The 14,560-nt window shown below is 34.5% G+C and overlaps 1 protein-coding gene across 3 annotated transcripts in view; it reads right to left on the bottom strand.

The window, feature by feature from the left end:
- NRK (Nik related kinase) overlaps nt 1-14,560 on the bottom strand; it is a 129,888-nt gene that overhangs the window by 30,452 nt on the left and 84,876 nt on the right. For all 3 annotated transcript variants that reach the window (XM_070785113.1, XM_070785112.1, XM_070785111.1), the window contains exons 13-18: nt 13,147-14,314; nt 11,034-11,141; nt 7,743-7,810; nt 5,503-5,597; nt 2,903-3,000; nt 1,121-1,482 (exon numbers count right to left, since the gene is read on the bottom strand). In XM_070785113.1, the coding sequence (XP_070641214.1) occupies nt 1,121-1,482; nt 2,903-3,000; nt 5,503-5,597; nt 7,743-7,810; nt 11,034-11,141; nt 13,147-14,314 (1,899 nt within the window). The remainder of the gene's footprint in view (nt 1-1,120; nt 1,483-2,902; nt 3,001-5,502; nt 5,598-7,742; nt 7,811-11,033; nt 11,142-13,146; nt 14,315-14,560) is intronic.

Here is a 14,560-nt window from a genome sequence, read left to right as displayed (position 1 = left end):
CATGCCTTGATCTTCTAACATGTGTATCATCCATTCTGCAACAGATTTTCATTGATTTTTCTACTACTATCACCAGGAAGTTTAGTAATATAGATCTCATTTAGTTAATATAGTCACTTAATTACTTGCTAGGACCACCAAGCTTAGCAAAATGTCTCAATAATCTTTTGCATAAGAGACAACATAAGTAAGTAACTATGATAATTCTAAAAGCAAATGAATTTGAGATCAGAATTCCTGGTAGTTTTCTTGGTAAAAAAAAAAAAAAAGAAAAAATGTTGAATAATCTGTAGTCTGTTCTGTCATATAAAGCCTTGGTAACAGTTGAAAATTAACAAAACAAAATATGAATTTCAATATTATAAAGCAAACAATTTTCCCACTGTTATTTTTCTAAAAATACAAAAATATACTATGTTAATGAATCATCTTTAAGAGCAGTTCAAATACAAACCATAAGCAAATGTAAAATAAGAACACATTGGCTGTTTATAAAGCAGGACCAAGTAACTATATATATAGCAGAGAACTGGTGGTATGCCAAAAACAATACTTGACTAAATATTATCACTTTGAGTAGCTACTCTATAAGAAGATAAAACTGAATGAGCATTGAATTTAGTTCTTCAGTTTTCAGAGTCTCAAGGATGTTAGTAAGTTGGAGCTTAAAACTATCAAGTGGGTATTAAATATGCTCAGCAAATTTAGAGATTTTGTTCTCTAAAGCCCTAAACATCAGGGCTTCAACTTACAATTATTAAGAAGCACACTACTTAATTTGTCACCCCATTTATCACACTCATTGTATTTTACAGGGCAGAATGATTCAGTAGCATTAATTTTAAGAGAAACACCCAGATAATCCCAGTTATAAAGAACCTAATAAAGAGTTGAATGCTAATAAAGTATAATATTAAAAGAAATGCAAAATTAAGTGTTTTGTATTAAAATAATTTTTAATAAAATAATTTAAAAACCTATTATTGAAAATCGACCATTTACTAATATGCAAATGCAATTCATTCACCCTCCTGGTGATAAATTTTAAAGGTAAACCAAAGATACAAATTGTTCTGAAATTATGAAACATGGACAATGCAAGTAATCCAAGAAAACCAACCTTGGCCAGCTAGAAGCATCATCAGGATTATTGCCTTTGTCATCAATAACCTCATCATTGTCATCATCATAATGGTCTTCACCAACATCATTAGCCTGATCAAGCTGGTCATTCAACTCATCACTGCCATTGTCATGGTCATAACTATCTTCATAAGCATCATTAGAATCATCATCACCATCAGTATCAGCACCAGCATCATAAAGTTCAACATAATCACCATCCTCTTCAGGTGGCTGAACAACAGGTGCAGGAGTCAACCAGTCATTCCGGAAGATTTCAGATAGTGCATTATAGCCTACCCATTCATTTGTCAAGTAAACGGGGGGTGATATTTTTCCTACTTTAAATCCATCTGGAACCTGTGTGCACAAGAAAGATTAATGTAGTCTCTAGTAGCTTTTCATTTTCTTCTAGATTGGAAAGCTTCCAAGCTGACAATATTTTAAAATATATTTTCAACTGAAATGAAGATATTCACTCATTAGGTAGAGCCAACATTTTTGTAAGGATGAGCTGCCAAAACCCAAACCTCAGGCTGTGATCCTTAATGGCCTTTCTAGATCACACAGGACAAAATTTACTCACTTTGTTTTTAATTAGCTCTACTTACCTGCTGAGAACTAGACATTCTAGTTTTGTTTTGGAGAAGAGTGTTTTGGTGTTGGAGAAGAAGACAGATGATTTGACACTCTACAGAAGACTGTCACTACTTTCCATTTGTTTTATCCATTGATATTGGGATTAACACATAGCTCTTAAAATTAATGTGTTAATTTCCCCTCTCTAGTTTTATACAACATCAGATCAGATCAGTCGCTCAGTCGTGTCTGACTCTTTGCGACCCCATGAATCACAGCACGCCAGGCCTCCCTGTCCATCACCAACTCCCGGAGTTCACTGAGACTCATGTCCATCGAGTCAGTGATGCCATCCAGCCATCTCATCCTCTGTCGTCCCCTTCTCCTCTTGCCCCCAATCCCTCCCAGCTGCAAACACTTCTAAGAAGCAAACCAACATAAATCCACCTTAAAAAAAATCTACCTGCAATGAAGAAGACCCAGGTTCAATCCCTGGGTTGGGAAGATCTCCTGGAGAAGAAAATGGCAACCCACTCCAATATTCTTGCCTGTAAAATCCCATGGACCTCAGTCCACGTGGCCACAAAGAGTTGGACACAGCTGAGTGACTAACACACACACACACACACACACACACACACATACACACATACACACATAATGTCCTATAAGCAATCTCTGAGCAATCTGAAAGGGGTGTATGTATAGTAGGGTAGAGGTAATTGCAAAAGTAAAACAGAATGATCTGAAAGCATTAAAGTATAAAATAACTAGAAGGTCTTTTTATTTATGAAATTAGAAGGCATTTCATTTTTCACTATTTTTTTAATCTTTATGCATTGCCTCATCTTCTAAGAAATGATATTAGACAAAAAATGAGCATTTAAACTGTACTTCTTAATTTGAGCTAACGCTTCTACAAGCAGATTTTTATCTCTCCTCTGTCAAATATATTCTGATACTGGAATGTGAAAATAAAATATTTTATGATCAATTAAATATTTTTACATATCAAATGTCATTTCTAGATTTCATATTCTGCATGCTGACATAACAATAGAAATCTATATTTGAAAGATTAATTTAAAAACTCAACACTTTAACCTTTCCCTCAAATGAAGATGAAAATATGTAAGTCAAAAGAAATTGAAGATTAAAGAGAACAAATATAAATATGTTAAGAGTTAAGATGGAAACCTACATGAATATCAACCAGCAAACTCTGATCAATGGTAGAATAAGGTGGTGATGACTGGGACCTCCTCCTGATCACAGGACTTGCTTCCTCAGAAGAAGATTCTGTAGAGTGCCAAAAAGACATTAGTAACAGTGGTAATCACAGCCATTATCTTCATTTTTATAGTGAACCACTTCAATCTCTTGGTATTTTTCTTGTAGCCTCTTTCCGTTCAGGAGAGATCACTTGATAAATTCTTATGGGGCCAAGATCCTATGTTCTGTTTTCACAGGTAGAGAGAGACTCAAAGTTTGTTCTGTTAGACTACATGGCTTTTTTGCTTTTAATATTAAATATATACTTGCTGAATATTTTTGTGTAAAAAGGTACATAGTAAGACCGGTATGCAGATAGTCCCATGAGAAAAAGAGAATGCATCAAGAGCAGTAAGGGCTGGGTGGTATTTCTGGCCTCCCCTAATAACCAGTAGAAAAAGAGCCCAACGGTGTATAGAAGATGATAGTTTAAACAAAAATTTCAAGAGGAGAGTTGACTCTTCAGTCTTAATCCCCCAATTTCCACTCAATGATATATCCTCAACTGCAATACAGTTGCGACATGAACAACTGAAAAGTGACAAATCTTAGCCCTTTTTATAAAACTGTGAGCCTTTCTATAGAGGCACTATGCAATACAACTTTCTGCAGTAACAGAAATGTTCAGTATCTGCACTGTCCAATACATTAGCCACTATCCACGCATAGCTTTTGAGCATTTGAAATATGGCCAGTGTATCTGGGGGGTTGAATTTTAAATTTAACTTCATTTTCATTTTAGTTTTAATTTTAATAGCCACATTTCGCTAGCTGTATCATAACACACAGTTCAATTTTATAGTGTAAATTTTTCCATTTAAAATGCAATTCTGCCCAGAAGTCTGGATTTTTTATATTAAGGTTTGTGGTATAGTAAATAACATCCGTGGTTAAAACAGGGTGAGAATATTTAGGTTCAAAGATCAGTAGATCTGGGTGAGTTTACTTGGAAAAAGCTTCACTAAGGGGACCTTCAAGTCCCTATGTATTGTTTTTGGGTGCTTGGATTTTGAAGATAAATAGTCTTCTCTCTCTTTTATTTGCAGCTTTGATATTTATATAGCCAAAATACTGACACTAAAACTCCAAAAAGCATGTATTTGAAAATATTACTATCTTTTGAGGATATTATACTGAACACATCTTACAATTTGTGTTCATGCCTTCTGACATTGTTGTACCTTTGCAGTTTATTACCTTTCTGCAGAAAACTATTTTCTTGCAAGTGTTTTGGTGTGTCTTTAGGCTAGGTAAGAAGTTTGAGTGAATGTATGAGATTTTGAGGCAAATTTGTAGTAAGGTTTTCTGATTTCCTGTATTATGAGGTATGTAATATTATAGGAACTTCAAATCATCTATGTAGCACACACAATAAAAGAATTTTAGAGCTGAAAAGAACCTTAGCTATTATCTACATAGATACTCTCCCTTTCTCTCTCCCACCACTGTTCATAACTGCTTTGGGGCCTAGTCCAGAATTTCCTTATTTCAAAATATACAATATGAATAAATCTTCAATTTTTAGTTGCTTCTTTAGTATTAGCAAATTAACCCTGGTCAAACCAGAAAGATTCTGAGGGAAAAAATTGCTAAAGTTTCTCTTCACATAGGCTTGTCTTATTTCTCACAAGATAATATTTCTGCACAAGGGGACACTCTTATTTAAAGAAAGTACATCACTATCTGAGTTTCCTAAGAAGAAGAATGACCTCTAAAAATTCAGGTCTTTGAGTATCTGATTTTCATACAGTATACCTATATATTCATTTAAGTATTAACATTTTAATAAAATCTATATGCTATATTTTTACAGGTGACCTGGGGACTCAGTCAGTCATTTTCCCCATGCTTAACTTACTTGAATTGCTTAAAAGTAGATAGTGCTAGATTTTATGTTCCAAGGCATAATTTTGACTTTGTTTATACTGATATTTCATAAATCTATAATTCATTTAAACTCTCTCAAAAGTACATCATAAAATACTTATTTGAAATTCATATCACAGTTTGTGAAGCTATTTGCTATGATTTTATTAATTTTAAGTAACTATATTAATTTTTAACATTTATGAGATACTGTATATGTTTTACTTTGAGGAGGTAAAATAACAAACTGATAAATAAAACACATGCCCACAACTAGTCCATCTAATATCTCAATATTCTAAAGATTGTCTATAAATTTTAGCCTGTTGGAGAGTCCTCTCTCAAGTTCCTTTCCCATATTTTTCACACATGGTATAGAAACTAAAGCTGAACTCCAACCCCCCACCTCCCTAGACACATTCTTAACTACTACCCAACTGAAAAAAGAACCTTCAGAAAAATTACTCTCCATTTCTCAAAGGTCATCAAAATTACTCTCCATTTCTCAAAGGACTGCCAAATCCAATGACTTGGTCTTCATCCTACTTGGCCTCCCTGACACTATTGATTCATTCCTTCTTGAAATTCTTTCTTGACTTTTGCAAAATAAACTGTTAAACATTAACTCCGTTTTGACTGTTTAAACTTTGTGCTTTGAATCACCTGATGCTGCTGGGCAATTTTGAGGATTTTGCGAACTCCTTTGTCTGATGTCAATGGGCTTCTGAGCTTGTTCCAAAACAGACCGCTGAGGAACACTAATGAAAAGACAGAAAAGCATGTGCCATGTCCTAACATTCAAAAAGGGAATGTATAACTCAACATCAAGACCAACAAACTTTTAAGTATATGGGTATATATCAAACTGAAAGAAGTAGAGCTTAAGTAATATTTTCCAATTTCTGCAAATCTATTATTTTATCTAGAAAAGAGAAACAATTTCTAAAATATAAAAAAACTGTCTCCATACAAGTATGTTTCCTTCACATATCATGTTTATTTCCAAAAATTTCTATAAAGTTTCTTTAAACTAATATTCAGACATTATCATTACCTAGGTAAACCAGCAATAATCATAAATTTATAGTGTATGTGAGGATTTTAACATGATAAAAAGCTAAGTTATTGTTATTTTAAATATTCTATTACCATCCTTATTTCAAATGCTTGGAATTTATTACTTTTAATGTCATCCTGCATTAGATACATGAATAAATAGATAGATAGGACACTTTGGTTTTCAGGATTCAAATTCAGGGAATATTTAGAAAGTTTCTTTGGACAAGCACTACTAAATTTTACAGTTGCTTTGAAATTTCTATATAGGAAGTACTTTGATTACTGATTTAGGCCTGGAACAGACAAGAGTCTTTTCTATGACCCTGAATTTCAGAAAAGACTCAAGGTTCAGTTAAATTTGTTTCATAAATGTAACCATATCTAAAGTAAATATATATGTTATACATAAATTCAAAAACCTTTTAGTGATTAAAAAACAACCAAAACCAGTTTAAAAGCAATATTGAATTTTTATATACCCATGTTTAACAATTTAATAGTCATACTGATTTTATATTATACCCATGATGCCGAAACAGATACACAAAAACTAAACTGATTTCTCCTTCTTTTTTTTGTCAGAAGGATCATGACAACTCATTCACTGAATGCATAGTAAGGGAAAGTTCCCAATTTTGCTTTAAATTTTTTCAAGATTTCTGTCTACCAGTTAAATCTAAATGACATAAATTCATGGGTGTTTTAAAAAATAATAAGACAGGAATATACATACTAAATACTATCAGCTCTATGCCATCTGACCATACTGTGCAGAATCTTGAATACAGTAAGTATTCACTGAATGACTAAGTGAATGAATATAGGCTAAGTTCTCTCTAGTATGAGTTGGGAGTTGGAGGGGGTATGATTTTCAAGGAACATCTATATTAAAATTTAGCAGTCAAACATAACACATGGCATACAACATCTAAAATATGAAACATGATCTTTGAAAATTAGTGATTATTATCAATAGTATAGAGTTAAAAATTACAGTGATTGGTATAAAATAATGATATAATATTGAGTTTTAGATTTGATTTTCCTTATAGGTCATTTCAGAGAAGGCAATGGCACCCCACTCCAGTACTCTTGCCTGGAAAATCCATGGATGGAGGAGCCTGGTAGGCTGTAGTCCACGGGGTTGCTAAGAGTCGGACACGACTGAGGGACTTCACTTTCACTTTTTACTTTCATGCATTGGAAAAGGAAATGGCAACCCACTCCAGTGTTCTTGCCTTGAGAATCCCAGGGACGGGGAAGCCCAGTGGGCTGCCATCTCTGGGGTCTCACAGTCTATGGGGTTGCTAAGAGTTGGACACGACTGAAGCTACTTAGCAGCAGCAGCAGCATAAGTCATTTCAGGTTTGCCCATTCTGTGGCATTAGCTGTACTACATGATAAAATATGTAATTGAAGTTATCAATTGCTGAGGTTATCAATTGTATGTGTGTTTTATCATGTAGTACATGTTGTATATGATAAAATATGTAATTGAAGTATACCTGATACACTAAAATATCACATCTTTTTATTGTAAATTACTAACTGAAAGCTTTTCAAGAATTCACTGTTGTTCCTTCTATTAAATTGTGAATCTTACCAGCTAATCATCAAACTAAATAACACTGAAATTGCAGTATGTCCAAATATGAAAGATCTAGTTAATGGATTGTTGCAGTTTTGTGGTTTTAAACATGGGCCAGTGATATCATTGATGACTATGTTGTCACTAATATTTTAATTTTGAATTTACATAGAACCTAGTGTCAAATAAATAAGCATTAATATTCCATATGATAGTAAATCAGAGTAATCTGAATATAGAAATCAGAGATACATACCTTGAAGAGAACTTGACACGATGTACACGATCCTTGTTGTGAGGCATAGAAGCAGATCTCTCTTGAACCTTGAGATAAAATGCAAAACTTCAGTAGAATTCTCAATCATATATTTTTTGAGTTATTAATTTATGTGAAAATGTCATTCTTCACATAGAGATATTTTCTTAAAAACCCAACTTATAAAATCTGATTTTCATAAATAACTCATATTTTCCTAATTACTTATAGTATGACATTAGAAATGCTTAACCAAAATCTTTGAATATAGCCTTGAATTTTAGTATAACAACAGATTCTGGAGATCATATAATCAAACACCCTTATTTTATTATTGAGGAATCTATATCCTGGAGATGGAAAATGACTTTTCTAAGTATTTACATCAAGTCAAAGAATATCTTTAATCAGACTGTAGGCCTCCCACCTGATAATTTACTGTTCCTTTTATGTTATCATATTACTTTTTATATCAAGTTCAAACTTCTTGCCCAGAATTGAAATTCAAATTTTTCACCCACTAACCCTTCTAAGCTAATACTAAATTTTCAAAAGTTGTAACATACACGCATACATTATTCAAATGTCTCAAGAGTTTAAAGTGTTAAATCTTTAAGGAAGTATGTCCTTTTATCATATCATAATCAGCGTTTGAAACACTTTTCAATTCTAAATAAATTAATTTTATTTTATCAATTATTCATCATCTAATATAGCAAAAGACTTAAGAGCACATATAAGGAGCCCACTTCCATCTGTGGTACAGATTCACTTTCTGCCAACATTAGTATATAGGGCCATGAAGTGTTGCCTTGCCTCATTTAATTTTATATCTCTAGGTTTCTACTCAAAATAGTTTTTAACTACCCCCCTCAAATAGGTCATTCTGACATTCAACAAGGCAGTCACACTAGATTCTTTAGAAAGGAAAATTCAATGTTACAATGAAAAATAAATTTAGTATTTTCATGCTGATGAAATCATTCTATAATTTCTAGAAACCATATTAACCTTACTATGCTATTTTTTTCCTCTTATGTAGCGACCTATCGAGGTTTTCTTAATACTCCAACAGATAGATTAGAAATGAAAAATGTTGTCAATCGTTCACATGTTTTACTAATGAATGTTTTCCAATACAACCAGATGTTTGGCAGTATGCAGGATAAGCATCTGACTGACTGTTTCCACTTTTGATTCAGATAACTGGCATCATACTGACTCAGTCCAGGCCTCTTGGTTCATGAAGCTAATCTTTGAAAGTTTATTGAAACTAGTTAACCAGAGGCCAAAATTAGAGATAAAGGTCAATAATAAGAAAGGCTAATGACTAATATGAATAGAATGTATTTTTTCTGAAAATTGGGGAGAAGAAAATGATTAGTAAGAATAGCATATATTAAGGCAAATGATGTATTCCAAACCAATCAGATACAGCTCATTATATTTTGGGTTTAATGTATCATGCTTATGTAATAATTATCATCTGGGGTAAGAGTAAAGTCATCATTTAATAAGGCAGAGAGGGGGACATATTGCCTCTTGTAATTAAATAATACAATCCAGCATATGTTCTTTCTGCCACTAACTATTATTGATAAAGCAGTGCTCTGTTATTCATTTCAAGAGACTGTTATTATCAGAAATAACTTATTTAAAAAGGATAACTGTCCATAGCATACATCATAATAGACTACGGTGAAGTATCTTGAAAGAAATAGATAGTGATCTTGGGTGCTTGTCCTGATTAAGAGTAGCAATGATTCACTATTAATAAAACAAGAATGTCTGAGTTCTTCACCAATCCACCTATCTGCACTTAGTGACCAAAAAAGTTTTAGATAGCTACTAATATCTGTAAGGAATGCTGTCTATAATGACAGGACCTTGTCCACACTCCTCTCCAATACCATGTACTAAATAGTTATTAAAAAACTTGTGAAAACAAAAGTCAACCTGGACACCAGGACTGACATGATTATTCCCATAAATCTAAGAAAATAAACGATAGGTTAAAATGAGCCAGACCCTGTCATAATCTACATCTCAGAAAGAGATATAAGCTGAACTACTGAATTTTTCATGGGCAAAATTTTTACTTAAAAGAATGACTGATGAGACAAACTGATTATTCAACTTGGGTATCTGGCAGGCAGTTTATTTAAAATCAATGAAGTAAGCCTGTCAAATCAAGGAAAAAACAATTGATGTTATTTGTTAACAATGATAAAACTGAGCTTTCAATAACAAATTAAAATTTTAGACTCATATATCACTGTGCACTTGACAGCTTATCAATACTCAATTTTATGATGAAGTTGATGATATTAATTAATGCCATTTTTGGTGGTGTGAAATAAAATGTATATTTGGAAAGAACCACATACACAGTGAACCAATATTTTCCAACTGATCAATGCATGAAGATATAAAATTGTGTATTAGCAAAACATCTATTCATAGCTGATTAGATGGATTTTAATATTATTGAATATCCAAAATCTCACTGATATGGTTTTAGACTCCACTTCTCTAGTTGTGGTGTATTATCAAATAATATGCACAATTATCTGAAAAATCTGGAAATTCTCCCTGTTCAACCACAAATATGTAAGAAGCTCGCGTTTACTCATATACTTCAACAGTTGGCCTGGATGGCTAAGTCAGTAGAGCATTAGACATTTAATCTGATGGTCCAGGGTTCATGTCCCCATTCAGGTATCAGTCTATCTTTTGGGCTTCCCTGGTGGCCCAGAGTGTAAAAAATCTGCCTGCAGTGTGGGAGACCTGGGTTTGATCCCTGGTTTGGGAAGATCCCCTGGAGAAGGGAATGGCTACCCATTCCAGCATTCTTGCCTGAAGAATCCCATGGACAGAGTAGCCTGGCAGGCTACAGTCCATGGAGCTGCAAACAGTCAGACATAACTGAGTGACTAACACTTTCACATTTTCTTTTCAAACAACATATGGTAACAGATTGAATGCAGAAGCAGATATGAGAATACAGCTGTTTTCTATTAAGCAAGATGGAGAATTGTTATTTCACTAAAATTTGATTCTTATATTAACATCTAATAGTTTTATTACTTTTTAAACAAAGTAATAGACATTTAAAATTTTTGGTTTTAATTTATAATACATTATATATTCAATGACATGATCTGAGTAAACAAAAGCTTTTTTTGGGTCTTCAGTGTTTTAAGAGTATAAAGAGATTTTGAGACAAAAAAGTTAAGAACCATTGTTCCAAGCACTTATTAGTGTCACAGTAACTCATATTGAGAGACTTACTTCATTTTCTTTAGGTTCTGGAATGTATGGCTGCAATGGTTCTATTTGGACTTCAGCCTGAATCGAATGAAATGCTTCATCATTATCTGATGATTCATCTTCTTTGTCCTTGAAACAAAAAGGAAAATAAATATCTTACTTGCTGTTAAACTGTAAATTATAGCAGCAATTATCATCATCTTACTGTTCAATTAAAAAAAAACAATTTTTCAATATTCAAACTGATTTAAGTGTAGTTTCTAGTAGTTTTTGGTTCTGCATCCCTTTCAGCATCTGAGTAATGCTACAGATTCTCTGTAGAAAAATGCATATAGAAAGACACATGTCTCTTCATATATTTTAGGGGGTCATTGACCATGTGCAGTTCACTTATTAGACCCAGGTTAAAAATCTCTGGTCTAAAGCTTAACTCATGAACCCAAAACTCTAACATTTAATGAGTGGTTATAATTACAAAGTTTGGTCCTCCTGAGCAATGGACAATCTGCAATACAGCACCGCAAATATTTCTCTTTGAGTCCTAGGAGTTTAGGTAAGTTTCTGTTTTCCCATTTAAGCCAATCAGCATTTCTTCAATACAAAGGGAATAATGGAAATGTGTTGTCTTTCTTTCTAGTGAGTTGAAATACACACATACATCTTTAAATTCTAATAAACTTTCAAGTATTTTGAAAGACCTATGACTTGATTACAACAACAAGAATTTTCTTTTTCTTTGTATTTCCCTTGATAGTTACACATAAAGGCAGGAATGCCTATACAAGATCCTAGGTTCATGGGATTAGTAGCTATTATTTAGTGACTTTTTCTTCCATTTTAGAATGGCTTCTTACATAAATATTTAAAACACTGAAAGACAATAAGTAATGTGTTATGCTACTAATACCATGAGTCTTGCAGGAATGCATAAAAGTCTTTTTAAAAAATGCAAAAGCCATTTAGATCCAATTGTTCCTAGAGCTCATTGGGAACAGTCATTAGCATTTTAGATTGCTTAATGTCTGGCAAATATTAGCACTTGCACTCTTGCAACCCCTTCTCTGTTTGGTTTCTTGTGCTTCTTAACTGTCAGATTTGGGGGACCAGACAATCATTTCCCCTTTTGGGTCTTGCTTCTCTTGTTGCTTTTACTTTTTCTCTTGTTAAACATGTCTGGGAAACAGCATTTACTCAATTAACACAATGGCCACAAACCAAACACTCCCTTATTGAGACATTCAGACAAGGTTGATTTGTAATAACTACATGAATTATTATTTGATAAACGGATGTTGATAGCAGGGTTTAATTTAGGATCTTCACAATGATTCCTTTTATATAAACAGATACTGTGAAGTATTAGAAAACGACTGCTCTCCTGGTATTTTTGACCTCTTTAATTTGCTTATGAAGCCCATAAACCCTTCAGTATCAGATTAGATTTGCCAGATTGAATCCACCAACTCCAGCCAAATTATCTATATATCTATTTATATTAGGGAATTTTGAAGAATGAAGTTTTATTAACTTGAATTTGTAACTTGTGCCATGTTCTATGCAGGTACTTCATTGATGTAAAATGGGTGGAAAATAAGTGAGACAAGTCATATTTATGGGAAGCATGTACAAAATGTTTAACCTTTAACATCCTAAAGTACAAAAACGAGTGCAATTCTCTTAAATAGTATGTTCAGCATTCTATGGGAGGAAAGCGCAAAATAAACTTACTTAGAGATTAGAAGAACAAAACTGAATTTTTGTGTTTATTTTAATGAGTTATATTTTTAATTTTGACCTATGAAAGTAATTTTTAAATATCCAAAATAGTACCTTTAAGTGTGCATATGATGTTGGTTAAGGAAATAATAGGTAGAAAATTAACTAATGATGAAAGCTATATCACTAAAGAGATATTAAGCAAATAACTGGATCATTCAAACAAATCTTTCTTTCTCAAATTTAGTCACAATTATTTGGAAATTTCAGGATAATTTACTTGAAACCCAAATTATTTAATCTTCTCTGAGACACAATGAACATTTATTTCATTTGCTTTTACAGAGGGATCACCTGAGTATGAACTAGCATATTTTTTCTGCATATGTGACTTAGGAAAAATATCAGAAACCCTTACATTTGCAACTTGTCTCAGTTCTTCCTCCTGCTGATTAAAGATATCCTCCCATCTGCATTGGCGCCTTTGCCTATGGGCTTCTAAATCTGAGAGCTCAAACGCTTCAGGTCTCCGTGACAACTTTGCCCGAAACCTCTTTGGTGATAGTCTTTTTGCCAGTGCCTGCCTTAGACTAGAAACTTTTGATTTTTTCTTCCGTGCTTGTTCTGGTTGAGAGTAAAACACGTCTGATGCCAGGTTTTCCATCAGGATTTGCAGTGGACCAAGCGGCTTTGAGTTATGTGCGTTTGGTGCTCGAAGTAAATCTCTTGATAGTCCCTCTATGAGTGCTTGAACCGAGCCAACTGCCTGTGTGGGGTCTAGTGCCCAGGCTTGTGCTTGAGGTGACCCTTCGGTTTGCCCCTCTACTGGAACGAGCACCTGAGTATCCAAATGGAGTGGCAACAGCACGTGGTGGTTCTGTGACAGTAGGGGCAGGAACACTTGGGCATGGACTCGTAATGACTCAGGTTCTTCTGCCTCCATCTCTGCCTGTGTAGGCTCTGCAGCCTGTTCCTGTACCTCTGGCTGTTCGGGTGCCCCATTCTGCTGCAGCGGCTGTTCAGGTATGTGGTTCTGCCTCTGCTGTTGTTCAGGGACCCGGCCATGTCTTTGCTGTTGTTCAGGCACCTGATCTTGCCTCTGAAATTCCTCTGGTACCTGATCCAGATCCTGGGGCTCTCCGGATGCCTGGGGTTGGCCCTGAGCCTGCTGCTTTTTGGATACCTGGGTCTGTACCTGTTGAGGCCTAGGGGCCTTCACCTGAGCCTGTAGTGGCATAAACATCCAGGTTGTCCTCTGTGGTCGTGGAGGTGCCTTCATCTGCATCTGAAGGGGCACAGATGTCTTAGCCTTCACCTGAGCCTGTAGTGGCATGAACATCTGTGCAGCCCCTTGTAGTCGCTGAGGTGCCTGGGCTTGCCCCTGTAGAGGCCTAGGTGTACCGTTCTGAGCCTGTAGTGGCATGAACACCCTGGCAGCTCCCTGGAGATGCTGAAGGGCCTGAACCCGTGGCTCTTCTCGGTCAGGTAACCACCTTGGTTGAGAGGGTTCTCCATGCAGGACTCTAAGTGGTCTGCATCTACTGCTGGTAGGCAGTCTCAGAAGCTCTTGAGTACAAGAAGGTCCCCTAGAAATAAATGTACAAATGGTTGCCATACAGTTAGTGTTGTCAGTAGAGTGATGTCATTCAGGGGAGTTCCTTTTATTTTTAAAAGATTAACATTTTTCTGCAATAAAGATACTTCCACTACATCTTTATTGAATCATTCCTGTAATGTTTGAAAGTCTTTACATTAGCAATATATTCAATATTAATGGTCTGATAATCTAGTTGATCATTATATTGTCAGAAATTAAGGACTCTTTGAGTAGT

Source organism: Bos indicus, chromosome X (assembly GCF_029378745.1).
Source record: "Bos indicus isolate NIAB-ARS_2022 breed Sahiwal x Tharparkar chromosome X, NIAB-ARS_B.indTharparkar_mat_pri_1.0, whole genome shotgun sequence".
Classification (NCBI taxonomy): domain Eukaryota; kingdom Metazoa; phylum Chordata; class Mammalia; order Artiodactyla; family Bovidae; genus Bos; species Bos indicus.
This window is presented reverse-complemented; position numbering and strand designations above follow the sequence as displayed.